General features: G+C 29.5%; 1 protein-coding gene and 1 long non-coding RNA gene across 2 annotated transcripts; one reads left to right on the top strand and one right to left on the bottom strand.

Moving 5' to 3' along the window:
- The first annotated feature begins 6,911 nt into the window (after positions 1-6,911).
- Positions 6,912-7,987, top strand: LOC137812996 (uncharacterized). The gene is made up of 2 exons (XR_011081314.1): positions 6,912-7,683; positions 7,774-7,987. It is a non-coding gene; the product is annotated as an uncharacterized lncRNA (long non-coding RNA).
- Positions 7,988-12,123: 4,136 nt separating this feature from the next.
- Positions 12,124-13,218, bottom strand: LOC137809557 (uncharacterized). The gene is made up of 2 exons (XM_068610661.1): positions 13,086-13,218; positions 12,124-12,665 (listed from the first exon to the last, which is right to left on the bottom strand). Exons 1-2 carry the CDS (start codon positions 13,216-13,218, stop codon positions 12,208-12,210), a joined length of 591 nt encoding a protein of 196 aa, XP_068466762.1. The 3' UTR covers positions 12,124-12,207.
- Between the last annotated feature and the right edge of the window lie 1,195 nt (positions 13,219-14,413).

The raw sequence follows: 14,413 nt of genomic DNA on the forward strand, positions 1-14,413 counted from the left end.
TTTTTAATTCAAACATATAGTATTATAAATCATAAATATATTTGGTTTAAAGTCATATACACAAATACAACCATTAATTAACTTTTTAGTCCTTATTTTATTTTATATGGGTTTAAACTTTTAGTTCTTCGAAATTTATAGATTAAAAAGTTATAGATTACATCTGGAAAATGAAGAAAAGATAAATAATGCTTATTTAGTTTTGAAACTATTAAAAAAAGAGTTTGTTAACAGCACAGTCTTAATCCACGTAGCTGAATGTTAGCCATATAAACCAAGATCCGAAGGAGAATTTTGTGAAGGAATGAGCAGTGAAAGTTGTCTGAAGAGTAACAGTTGAAAGGAAATTCCATTGAAGAATCTGCTAAACTAATCTAAAATCATATCTCTTTCTTCCTCATTTAGTGTTGTGTGGTGAGGGTAACATGCTGAAAGTCAGAAGTAGATGTTTGCAGAAGGTTCATTCATTGCATGTTGTTTTATAAATGGAACCATATTCTACCTGCCATTCAATGCACACACTGTAATGTGCAATCAGAATGGAAACTAATCCCATGGCCCAAATTGCTGATGCGATTCAGTTACATTACATTATGATTTGCCATGACAGTGGTGGGATTTTGCAAGTGGGGTGACCCACTTCATCTAACTCGTCATCATTCTGCTTCTTCTATCAGTTTTGTAGATTTCCCATCGAGTAAAGATAAAAACATTTCATAGTATATAAGTAGGTGCAAAACTAAACTTATAACCTTATGAACTGATTTTGTAAGGTTAAATCAGATTTAAAGTTCACTTCTTATGAGTTTTTTTTTTATCAGCAAGAAACAATATACTTAAAGGGTGGTCCAATCCTTATACAAAGTAATATAGACAAAGAACACCTTTTCGCATATACAACAAAAACCAACATGAAACATCCTGCTTCCTATCCAACACTATCAACTAAAAAGAAACAGAAAGATCAATGACCAATCTCATCACCTTTATAGTAACATTAAATCAAATGCATACATACTAGAAGTTTTAAGCACCTGTCAGAAAACGAGAAAATCAGTAACGATACCTTTGAAAAGATCTATGACCAAACCTTAACCTGGAACAAGAAAAAAACTTCAATATCAACCACTAATATTTAAATAAACAATTATTCTTATAGTTCTAAATCTCGTTAAACAACGCGATTCAAACATTACGAGTTAGTTCAGAAAGTTTCATATTGAGAGCAAGTTGGAATTGATTCCCTTATCTGTGTTGTCCAATACTATAAGAGTGTGGCTAGCTAGCTTTGTTTTTGAATTAATTGATCCCACATGTATAAATACTATACTTATTCAGTTCCCACTCTCCATCTTCTCATTTTCTCTGTCCTTCCCTACACTCTACAAGTGCATATGCATATGTTCTGTTATCTGCTACTTTGATACTTGCTATCATTGAAATCTGACATGCATGCCATGCCCTCTAACAAAGGGTCTTCGTGGTCTAAACGCTAACCCTTTTGAATTCTTTTTAAAAGATACCATTATAGCAACCATAATTCTGGAACAAGATAACTGTGAATATGATTAGGATTCATTTTGCTGCTTCTTTCAAACTATTCCAAATTTATCAGTACCGGCCAATGAAGATGGAAAGTAAGAATCCATGAGCCACTTAGCAGTGAGCACAAAGGCTTGAAGAATAGTTCTAAACCCAAAAGGGGAAAGTGAAAAAGGTTGGAATGGCAGAGAGCAGGTGTCTATGTTCTATGGTAGTGTAGGATGTGTGATGTGAACCTATTGAGGCCTATTGAGGCCAAATGAGGAAAGAAGGTATGGGGTTTTGACAGGTGTTCAACATAACCTACCTTTGCTTCTTCCTTTAATCACCACTCAATTCCTTTCTACTTCTTTCCACAAACATCTTTGGTTCTCATCCCCTTACATGGCCCATCTAACATTATTTCTCTCATCTCTCACCAAGTTGTAATATAAAATAATTTAATATTTGTTTATAAATATTTCACAACCCATATAAAATGTTATTTTGACAACTGTGTGAAATTCATCAAGTTATAATCTTTTCAAAATTCTCCATCTCATTACATGGATCCACATATCTCATTACTCAGACCACATTTAAGTAAGAGATGTGATTCACATTTAAGTAAGAGATGGTTTCTCTTTCTACTTTTAGGAGTTGCAATATGAAATAATTCACTCTTGGTTGTCAGCAACTACATAGTCAAAATCACCGCTTTACAATCTTTTATGATTTCTTTAACTCCTTATATGAGTTCACCTTTCAGTACAAGATTATTTAACCTTTCTATTTTTAGGAGTTGTAAGATGGAACATTGTGTTAAAGATTCCACATTAATTAGAAATAAAGACATTTCATAGTATATAAGTGAGTGCAAACATTGTTTTATAAGATTGAGTTAGACTTAAAATCCACTCTTTAACATAATGTTAGAATCATTTAAAGTATATCCTAATGACAGTTTGTTAGATCGTTCGAATCTCTATCGGACCATCTATAAATATATAGTCTCACACACAAATCTCGGATGTGAGAGAGATCCTACACCAACTAAAGATAAGGACATTTACTATCTGGTTATCAACATATAAGGATTCTATGCAAAATTCATTTTTAAAAAAGCACTAATTTTTAATTTTAGAAAGACAAATAGAAAAATAAATTATATAAAAATAAAAACTCTTTATGGAAAGGAGAAAGAAATAGAAGAAAGACAAATAGGTATTTAGATAAGAAATGTGTGTCGTTTAGGGATGTTCTCTAATTTTCATGCTTTGGGGACAAGATGTTGTCATTTTTTACTCGTTGTCACAACCGCACAACTATAACTTCAAATTCAAATTATATATAAAACAAATGCGACTTAAAGGAAAATCATTCATGAAACTCAAAACTATACATATTTCTATTGCAAAAATTTAAATTAGTATATGTGGTGGAGTGTTGGGTATATTTCGAAAGTTTAACTTTTTAAAAAGAAGAATATCCTAAAATTGTTTAGAAAATGACATTTTTTAAAGTTTAGAAACCAAAGTTGACTTTAAATTTATAATGAAAATTCATACGAAGTGAAATCCTTTTCGTCCACTCTCTCATAGCTATATCTCACTTTTTATTATATTGTTTTAATTAGGAAAAAAAATAATATTTTAGAAATCCAAATTATATGCATATATAATTAAGACTAATACTAATTTTAATTTTTTATTACTTATAAAAGAAAGAGGGAGTGATGTATAATTAAAACTCAAAATAAGAGTTTAGAAAGTAAAATAGAATGTTTATGTATAACTAAAGATATTACCACAAATATTTTTAATTCATTTAAAATATAAAAGATTTCAAAGAAATGTAAAAGTATATAACATATAACAATCAATTAAAAATTACATACAACAAAATTAAATGTAGCCTCAATATTGTCTAATGTTTTTTTTTTTCAATTATTTTTTATCAACTAATGTAATTCTTAATCTATTGTCACCAGTAAATCTGATTTGTGTGCAGAGATAACTAATTTGATTTGACTTGTTGTCTTGTGATTGCAATGAAAAGGGACCCAAAATTGAAGTTTGTTTCCTATTCACACTTTTTCTGCATATCTCTTACAATCTTCTACATAGCAGAATAAGAATTTATATGTGTAATTTAAGTTTGTATAGTTTTGTATCAAATAAAGTGGAAGAGAAAGAAAAAAGTATTTAACCAAATAATTAATTAATTAATTAAAAGAGAGATAAATAAAAATTAATATATATTGTAAAAAATGGTAACTTAATAACGAACGATATATATTATATTATTTTAATAATAATTTAAAATTAATTATTTTTAAATTTATTTCCAATTATACTTCAAATATTATATTATATGATTGATATGATGCATGTACCATACATTTCAATTGAAACTTCAATCTTTAAGAGTTGTATTTTAAAAAGTATTTATTAAGAAAACAAAAAATTAAAACATCTTATTATTTTACAACCTTAAATTTCATTATTTCAATCAAAAAGTGCCTAAGAGATTCAAGTTGAAAATAATTCAATCTTTTGTTGATGAATCTTCAATAAATATCTCATATTGATAATGGTAAATTTTTTTCTCAAAATACACATTAAAAGACTAAAAAAATGCATGGTTAATTTTACAAAAAAATTATTAAACAGTAATTAAATTTAAAAATAAAAAAATAATTAATTATTATATTAACTAAATTAAATACTAATTTAAAAACTACAAAATTATAGATATTTAATATAATTTTTATTATTAATAGAATATTATAAAATTTTTAAATTGATCATATATATATATATGGTTAAAGAAAAGTACAATTATGTTTTATTGTTAGGAATATGATGATTTTGATGTTTTATTTTTTAAGGAAGCTATATCAGTTCTTAACTAAAATAAATTTAGTAATGAAAAAATAAACAGAAGAGAGAGAAAAACAGTGACGTCAGATTCCACTGTCTCTTTGATGCTGACTTCCCAACCATTCATTCGTGTACATACGGATCACACATCTCTCACCATATAGTCCATTATTTTAAAATAAATATATTTATAATTAATTATGTTATCAACTTAATCAATTATTTTTATTTTTAAAATTGATTATTTATTTTATAAAAATCAATTATGTGTGTTAATTAGAGGTACCAAAACTCTCTTATTTACAAATTATTTTTGGAGCAAAATTGAAAAATAATACTATTTACATTACTTTCACCTTATTTTTTTTAAGTAGACGAGAAGACAAGTTTTTCATCTTCTATGTCTTTTCACATTCTCATACACTAAAAAAAATATATTAAATTAAATTAATTTTAGATATTAAAATAATTAGTTATTATTTAAATAAATTAGAGATCATTTTATAAATTGAAAAAAATTATTAGTATCTAAATTAATTTTTATTATTAATAAAAATTTATAAAATAATTTTTAAATTGATATCTAATCCTTAATTACCTAGGTTTTAGCTACTTACTACTTTATATTCTAAATTAGTCTTTTAAAAACTAATTTAGAATATAAAATGTTAATAACTAAAATCTAGGTAGCTAATTTATAAACTATTTTATAATTTTTTATTAATAATAAAAATCACTTTAAATATCAATCATTTTTTAGTTTTTAAATTAATATCTAATTTAATTAATATATTAACTAATTTTTTTTGTCTTTAAATTTAGTTATTATTTATTAATTTTGTTTAGTGATATTAGTGCAAACATGTGTATCCAAACACGAATAATTTCGCAAAACCATCGTGAAAAACAATATATATCTACCATATCCTCACACACTACAATTGGTAGCCTTGAACTTCTAAATTCAAGAAAAAGAAAATAGACTTAACATGAATTGGTGTGAGTATATATTGCTAAATTAGAAGGTGTATTAACAATTTTTGAACCACTTGACTAACATTGGACCCATGAAACTAAAGGTCCCTACTCCAATGGAGCTAGTATTTGAGTGATGGACCTCACATACCACTCACACTCACGGTAAGTGATGGAAGAAGATAGATGAGAATCACAACAACTATGTGTAGTAGCATCAGAAGACTATTAACATTTGAAAATAATATGATGATCTCACACACGATTTACTCAAATCACATTGCACATGGGTGCAAGCAAAGCAATACCATATCACTGAGTAACTGTTGCATAAATCTTTCAAGGAGAGGGATCTTGTAGTGCATGCTAGCTGCACTACATGTTATCAATTAATTCACACCGTTAGTGTCTCAAATCCCATTGTTCTTACAAGTTATCTGAAATAGAATATCCCTTATCGAATTCCTTCTGTCTTTCTTCGATTCTGGATGTTTTTCTGAGTGTACGAAAGGGGGTACTTATAACACTACAAGAAAATCATGAAATAGAAACCAATTTGTAGAAACCAAAATAATTAGTTGCAATAGTAACTAAATTAGAGACCATTTTAGAAACTAAAAAGAAATTTGGTTTCTAAATTAGTTTCTATTATTTTCTATAATTGTTAAATAGTTTCTAAATTGGTATCTAATTAGCAACCAAGGTTTTTGCTACCAAATTTAGAAACTAAATAATTGGTAGTTAAAACCTTAATTGCTAATTAGATACCAATTTATAAACTATTTAACAATAATAGAAAATAATTTAGAAACCAATTTTTTTTTAGTTTCTAAAATGGTCTCTATTTTAGTTCCTATTGTAACTAATTATTTTGGTCTCTAAAAATTGGTTTCTATTTCATGATTTTCTTGTAGTGTAAAGGCACTCTGACTCTCAACTTAGTTGGGTGTTACTTAAATCTTCTAGTTCAAAATTCAGAATCACATTACCTTTCACCATGAGAGTCTCTTCTTCTTTATATTATTCTAGTAGACCTTGTTATGTCAGAATGGCTTAAACCAGGTCTAATGAACATAACGTTGCTTTATAGTCTTTAATTGGATTAACATCCTTAACCCTTTATATGACGTGGATGTTGGTCTTTGCTGAAAGGCCGTTAGGCCGTCTAGGTGGTCGGTCTTCCGATTTTGTGATATAACACTCATGTTTATAACTTAAGTACTAAGACTAAAATCTATGTTTATAAATTAAGTAGTGAGACTAAAATCTGTGTGTGTGTTTTTTGAGAAAGTGGATTATATTAGCATGCATGATTTTATAAGAAGTACTTGAATGGTTGTTAGGATTTTACAGTTTCCTTTTGAGGATGTTTTAATTATCTCGTGAGAAGAAGTTAGAAAAGGGAGAGTACATAGAAAGTGTCATTGCTTTGGTATTGCTACCTAGCTAATCTAGTGGAATATTTTGATGCCTTTTTACCCATTCTTTTAGAAATTTTCCTATAAATAGTTGCTCCTTGCTCCAAAGAAATCTAACATCTCAAAGTTCCAAACACAATTCTCTTCTTCTCTTCTCTTTTCTTTCTCTCACTCTCTCTCACTATTACATATGTGATTTTATTACTCTCTTTTTTCTTTTAGGGGGAGGTTTATGGGGGTGGAAAAGGTGAGAGGGAGGCACTAGTTTTTTGTAAGGTTGTTGACAGAAGATAGAGAGCACAGATGATGGTATGCATATTACTATATATAGAGAGGAGGAATTGATCAATGGTGCATCCTACTCCTTTGTGTTCTCTATATTTCTGTCATCACCTTCACCCTCCATTTCTCATTTCCCCCCTCACTCTCTCTATATATACCTCATTTATCTCTACAAGAACTAGAATTTTACTCACCAAAAAATCATGTATAATTTACTGTTGTTGGAAATCCTACATCGACTACATATGTTAAGAAATTTCATAATATATAAGTTGGTGCAAAACTTACCTCATAAACCAGTTATATGATGTTGAGTTAAGATCAACTTCTTAATGGATGTTCAGCCTGGAATTTACCTAGCTACTTTTCTCTACTAATTGCAGCTGTTACAATTATACAATACATGGGTTTTAAAAAACAGTCTATGGCTATGATTAATGGCAAGATCATAAAATGATGAAATGAAATTATAATATATATGTAAATTAGGAGAATATATGATTGGTGTTAACCTTTATATTTTGCAGTTAGACTGGTATGGGTGTTGGACACTAAGATTATTATCTGTTTGTTGATGGCACATGAGGGAGAGTAAGAATGAGAAAGTATGGCTTCTTTTGATTCTGTGTTTTGTGCTTGATCTTCTTCATATGGCTTGGTTTTAACAAGAATGTACTCATCTTGCTTTATTGAAGAAGGACCACATGCAATAGGAATTTGTGGCAAGGGATTGCGAAGAAAATATATGGGGTCCAAATTCCAAACTCACCATCACATATTGTAGGGAACATATATACTTAATTGCTCACGATTCTTCCAAACTCACTACCCCCACACTCTTGTTCCATGATTTTCATGCTCATCTCTATCCAATGCTCCCAATAATAAAGGGCCAAGCTTTTCATAGCAGATTTTTATGTGAATTTACACTAATTTGTAAGCTAACTTTTTTTTTTATAAAGTTTTCATGTTAGACATATCTATATATGTAATTTGACATTTCAGCTAGACTGACACTTTAAATAACAACAATTATCTATCATCACATGAAAAAACCTTAAACCCTAAACCTTAAAAATGTATAATAACTTTATATAGTGTAATTAATTTGATTATGGGGAATGAAAAAAAGGCAAATTTAAGGAACTTTGAGTCAGAGGAGACAAAAGGGTGGTTTTGAGTGATATTAACAACAGCTTTTTTGCCATTGATGTGGTTTGAGTGATGAAGATGAAGCCCATTATGACTGTTAATTAGTAAACAATGTGAAGAAGATAAAGTGAAATATGAGTTTTTGTCTTCTTGCCTGCAATGCAAGAAATATGAAATTAATGAAAATATATATTCTCCCATTTTCTTGAGCTACCAATTTAAAGCTATAGGTGATTAGGAATAAATTTGTTATTTTGAGATGAGAAAGACCCTTTCCAGATATGTAGATGCACACTCATTCAGATGTCACTTACATTCCCATTACTATTTTAATACCACTTTCTTATCATATAATATAAAACCAGCAATTCAAAAGGAAAGGGTGAAAATTAAAAATATTATTATTATTATGCCGATTAAAAAAATAAATAAATTATTATTATTATTATTATTATTCAGATCAAATCACACCGTTTTCACTTTGTTGCATGCAAGTAATCAGCTAGAAATCAAATGTTATAATATGGTGATGGTCTAAAGAATATTTAGTTTCTAATGGCTGATCAATGCTTTTTCTTTGGAACAAAAAAATATAACACAGAGAGGAAGATTCCTTTTGACTGAAGTTTGATAAATGCAGGTCTTGTGTTTGAATAGTACCATGATGAAGTTAAACAATTTTTAAATTTTCCAACAAAATTGACCTAATATCAATGAAAAATTTACTATCATGTGTTATCTTCATCCAATTTAGTTAGAGTGGTAGATAAAAGAGTTTCAAGATATTAATGTTCAAGTCCCTGTGTTCATTGGAGAAGTTAGGGCAGTTTCTTCCTCTACCTCCATATTTTCTTCTTACATCTCCATAATATTTTAATTCAAAAAATTACCCTTGCACAAAAGGGGTAGAATTTGTTATTTTTTTTTTCATTTGGGAATTGTATATATCTTAGACCTTCTGATTTGTTTGGCCTAGACATCTAATAAGATTCATTTTGTGAAAATATTTTTTAATCACAATTTAATTTGATTTGATATTAATTTCTATGATAATATTAATAGTTTATCCATTCAGTTTGACTTTGGCTAAATAGGTGAAATATAGTAGCTTGAACATCTTTGTATAAGGTTTGATATACCCTTGAATTGACCAAATTTATTTAATTTATTTATTTTTGAAAAAAATATATATTAATAATCTATAACATGTTTAAAATCTTAAATAGAAAATTAAAATAGTCACACATGGTCAGGTCAAGATAGTTCAATAGATGATGAACTATAGAAATCACATATTTGAGTTGTTATGTATTAGTCCACAACTTTACATAGACTTATCAAGTTTATTAGAATATAAAGAAGTTTGGAGTAGACCTGAAATATAAATTCTTCTACATTATGCACCATTAATGACTATTAAGAAGTGAACTTTAGCTTAATTCAACTTTACAAAATGATATATGGATTCTATATTAGTTATGTGTGACATTCAAATTCAATGACATCTCTTTCTACATCTGTACAAGAACAAATGTAGAACTATTGTAGGAGCAAAAGTATAGTCCATTAATGAGAATAAATTACTAAAAAAATTAAAAACCCATGCAAATTTTTCTTAATTTTATGAATTTCATATAACTTTTATGAAAATTATTAAAATCAGTCATTTAATGTGAATAAACCATCGTTAAGAAAAAGAGAAGAAAAGAAAAGCAAATATCGCTCGCAAAGAGAATCATATAGTAAAGCATCATTTTGAAAATTCGTTTGCAAAATTATACAAGAACAAAACATGATTTATTCGTTTCTATGTGCAAGCTATGAGTAGAAAGTCACTAAAAAGTACAAAACAAACAAACAAACATGCATCTTATAGTGGAATTTGTAAGCTTTCGACTATGGATTGGCTAGTCCATATTGTCATGTGCATGCATTGAATGTGCATGCATTGAATGTGCATGCATTGAATGGTGCCAAATGAAGATGATATTAATTGATATATGATGTTGAGCTAACTATGATCATTCACATCAACAACCTATTCGATCATTCTCAAAGTTTTAAATATCCATAAATGAATATGTCCTTTTTTATGCATTCATCACTCGTAATTTTGCTATAAAGTGTTGATACGTTGAGAACTCTACCCTAAATTATAATTAAAAAAATTATTGAAATAGAACAATTTTAAAATTGTATAGAAGAAATCACAATTATAATATGATGATATTTTTCATTATACAGCTCTAAAAATTTTACCTTTTCTATAATATTCTACCAGCTACTCAAGTATATCACATCAAATCATCTAATTTTATCTTATAAGTATATATATATATATATATAACATATTATTTGATAAATGCTAAAAAACATATACGTGTTGAAACACACATTCTAATTAAATTCTTAAAGTTATTCGATTTTAAGTATAATCATTGTGTCGTTATTCAATTGGCCAACAACTTGACGGGTCATTGTGAAAGCAGTCATCTTTTTTTAATACTTTGAAAGCATTCACTTTTTGGTGGGCATGCAACAGCTGTGTATATTAAGTTTCAGGTAGCAGTTTCTGCTAAAAAAATTAACTCACACTCTTCTTTCATCCAAAAAATAATTCGAAACTTTTTACATTTTGAAATTTTGGAAAGAGAAGTGATATATTAACAATTTCTACCAATTATAACCTTATTTTTTGTCTAAAATGTTTATTTTTTGAATGAAATGATGAAAATACCATTTCTTTATATTATATATACAGGTTGTATATTGGAGTAGCTTTTTGGGAATGAAGAAAAGTGAGTTGATTTTTTAAGAGTGAATGAAAAAAAGTACCTTTCAAAAGCAGGTCAGACTTAGAATGGTAAGAAAGATTTGGCATACCATAGTGCTGATAAGGGTATCTGATATGTTGAAATTCCCACTACCAACACTGATAGCAGATATTTTTGGTGCTGCTGCTTCTGTTATGCATGTACCATCCTACTGACAAATGAACTGATTCTGTAGAAGTCAATCAAACAAGATAAAATATATGGTTTTGATCCTGTTTCTTCAATTATTATCAATTTCTCCAATCTTTGACATCCCTTGTATACATATATCATCACTCTTTTCACATTTGGACAATCAATTAAGCTATTGAGAACATGTTATGTTCATTCCACTGTCCTCACATGACATACCATGCCTTCATCTTATGCAAACAGCCAATTGCATACTCCAATCAAATCTGATTTGGTTTTTCAAAGCTATGCCATTCATTCATATATATATGTTTGGTCATGCAATGAAAGGACAAGTTTGGAATTATTCAAGAGATACCAAGGTAAACCAGCACCGTCCATTACATGCTAGTGCCACTAATAAAGTTCATCTTCAAATTCACCAAGCATAAGATTGATAAGATTGATAAGATTGATATTAGGTGTTCTATTAAGAAATGAATTTTAAGCTCAACCCAACCTCATAAAACCAGATAGGTTGAGTTAGGCTTAAAGTTCACTTCTTAATACGGTATCAAAGTCATTTCAAACCTATTCTAGCGAGTATTTGGTGAGCTTATCGGGTCACTCGCTATCGAGTTGTTATCAGACCACCCATAAATATGTTATCCCACGCACGAGCTATCACTTTCGACGTGAGAGGGATGTGTTAGAGATCACATATCGATTAGAAATAAGAATATTTTATTGTATATAGATGGGTGCAAACCTCATCTTATAAGTCAGTTTTATAAGGTTGAGTTAGGCTTAAAGTCCACTTCATATGTTCATAACCGAACTAAATCATTGTAAAAACCATTAGATTGAAACAAAATGACCAAGGGGAAATTACTTCAAGATACAACACATACTCTTCCCAGTCAATATTGTAAATAATTCACCAATAATAATAACAAAACAGAGATGGTTTTAGAACATATACAATTGAACTTTAGTACATGATAGTAGTTATCAAGTTGAAGAATGAGGGAACTATGGTGCTTCCATGTCCTCAGTTTCCCTCTTATTGAAAGACTTGGTGTGAAGATCTCGTGTGATTTGGGTGGTGGTGTCCAAGAAGTACAAAGTAAATGATGTCAAGCAGCAACAAACAAACATGGGTATGGGCCCATAAATCCAAAGGACAAGGGGAAATGACAAGTAGAAGATCCGCAAGCCAAGAGACCAAGAATAACTCCCTCGGTTTAAGGTTTTTGCAACATACTCAGTGAAATCCTTTTTGCCTTTCAGTGCATGTGTGGTGATCAAGAAGCTCACATGTGCATAGTATCTGATAGACTGCATATTACACAGAAAAGCAACGAGGAAGCTCACATTGTTTTCAATGGATCCTGAAAACAATGCAAGGGACTTTGTAATAGAAACAATTGTCTTAGTAAATAAAATCAAAACATTAGCATCTATAAAGTGAATTACAAAATGACTGCAACCTGAAATTCACCAATATTTCTTTCACTACTTTTCTAGCAACTCATTGATCTATTATTAACCCCACATTTATGGAGAATTTTTCATAGCTCGTGTCTGATTCATATTCTATTTGAATACTTACGAATGAGATTTGGGTTGTTGATGACTTTATGCAGGGAGACAAATCAGGGACATATTCACCAATGAACCACAAGCTAATCACATAAGAAAACATGACAATAGCTCCAACCCAAAACCTTAAGATCAAAGATTTGTAGGTCTTTTTCATTTCTACATTGCTCAACTTTCCATTTCATGTACAAGTGTATGGTTCATTGTCTACTTTAACAAGTAACTTCAAAATATACTACAATATCTATAAAAATGTTATTTTAAACAGTCTAGGTAAAATACCTGTCAAAAAATTTCAAGTATAACACCATATGCAGGGACTAAAGCAGTTGATAATGAGTCTTCTTCTGAGCTGAATTCTCGAGTTGAACTATAAGGGGATTTACAACAACTCTCACAGATGTGTTCAACCAATTGAGTTCTAGCCTTTTTGTAGATCATGGTTTGTGATTGATAAGTGATATTTATTCATTGTATAATTAATTCTCAGAGTCCCACAGAATAGCTGTTTCCCTTTTCACCTGTCTAGAGGTTCCCAATTATGATCTGATTGTGTCTGAATTTGGCTCAAGAACCAAAAAAAGAAATGGAGTTAGAGATAAAGTTACAATTCCATTGGGTCGTTCTCTTCATACTTTTAAGGTCCAGTTTGTTGCTTTTGTTATCACTATGTGGAAACGCTTGAGAACTGTTTCTCTTTGTGCTTTTAAGGCAAAAGACATTCTTCCAGATTTAAGTTCTCAAAATATCACTTTTCCAAATAAGGGGTACATTGAAAAATTGATGTTGGTATATGTTCTTACAAGACCTAGAAAAGCAATTAACTTCTCTTCCTCAGAACTTCTCGGCTTCACAGTCTTTTAATTTGGGATCGGGCTTTCGGCTTGATTATCTTTTGATTTGGGCTTAGGTTTAGATGTAGGTTATGAATTCTCACTGGTTGGACTGGATCAACTTGAACTCTCGATTGTTGAGCTCAATGTCAGCTCTTGGACAGTGTGTACCTGTAAGAAGCTCCAATGAGAAAGTCTGAATCGATTTTTTAGTTAATTATCAGATAAAATTTAGGCAGTTTCTTCCTACACCCCTACATTTTTCTTCATGCACCCCCACAATCCATAATTAAAAAAAAAAAATTTCGGATCCACCAATCCGTAACAGAATTAGGCTTTCAGATTCAGCAATCTAGAAATCAATAATTTATGCAAAATTTGCTTCCAAAACATCTCTCATCCGAACAAAAAAATGATTTAGTTCTAGATTGATGAATCCGTAGCATACTCCCAGATCTCGATTTTCGGTAACCACGGTGCCCTTTTTCAAATAAAAGGTCAAGGCCAATTTCAGGATATAAAAAATTGTGGGGTGCGGGAAGAAAAATGTAGGAGTGCAGGAAGAAGAAGCCTAAAATTTACTCTATTTACTTCTTAAGTTGATCACCTATTTATAGTATTAGTATTCACTTGTTGGGCTTAAAATCCAATTACACTTTTAATCTTCGTACCTTACATTTATTAAATATACTGTACATATTTAGACCTATTTAATGGACTTTGCTACATTGTTTTATTATTTAATTATTTATTCATTTTTGTTTAATTTTTTTTGTCTTATTATTGGCCTTCAACCTTTCGAC

This window comes from Phaseolus vulgaris, chromosome 2 (genome assembly GCF_000499845.2).
Source record: "Phaseolus vulgaris cultivar G19833 chromosome 2, P. vulgaris v2.0, whole genome shotgun sequence".
In the NCBI taxonomy this organism is placed as follows: domain Eukaryota; kingdom Viridiplantae; phylum Streptophyta; class Magnoliopsida; order Fabales; family Fabaceae; genus Phaseolus; species Phaseolus vulgaris.

Bases quoted from the DNA above. Each gene is read 5' to 3' on its own strand.
- LOC137809557 (XM_068610661.1), bottom strand. From the start codon at position 13,218: ATGATCTACAAAAAGGCTAGAACTCAATTGGTTGAACACATCTGTGAG. The intron at 12,666-13,085 runs GTGTTATACTTG...GGTGAATTTCAG, and splicing joins TGCTTTAGTCCCTGCATATG to GTTGCAGTCATTTTGTAATT.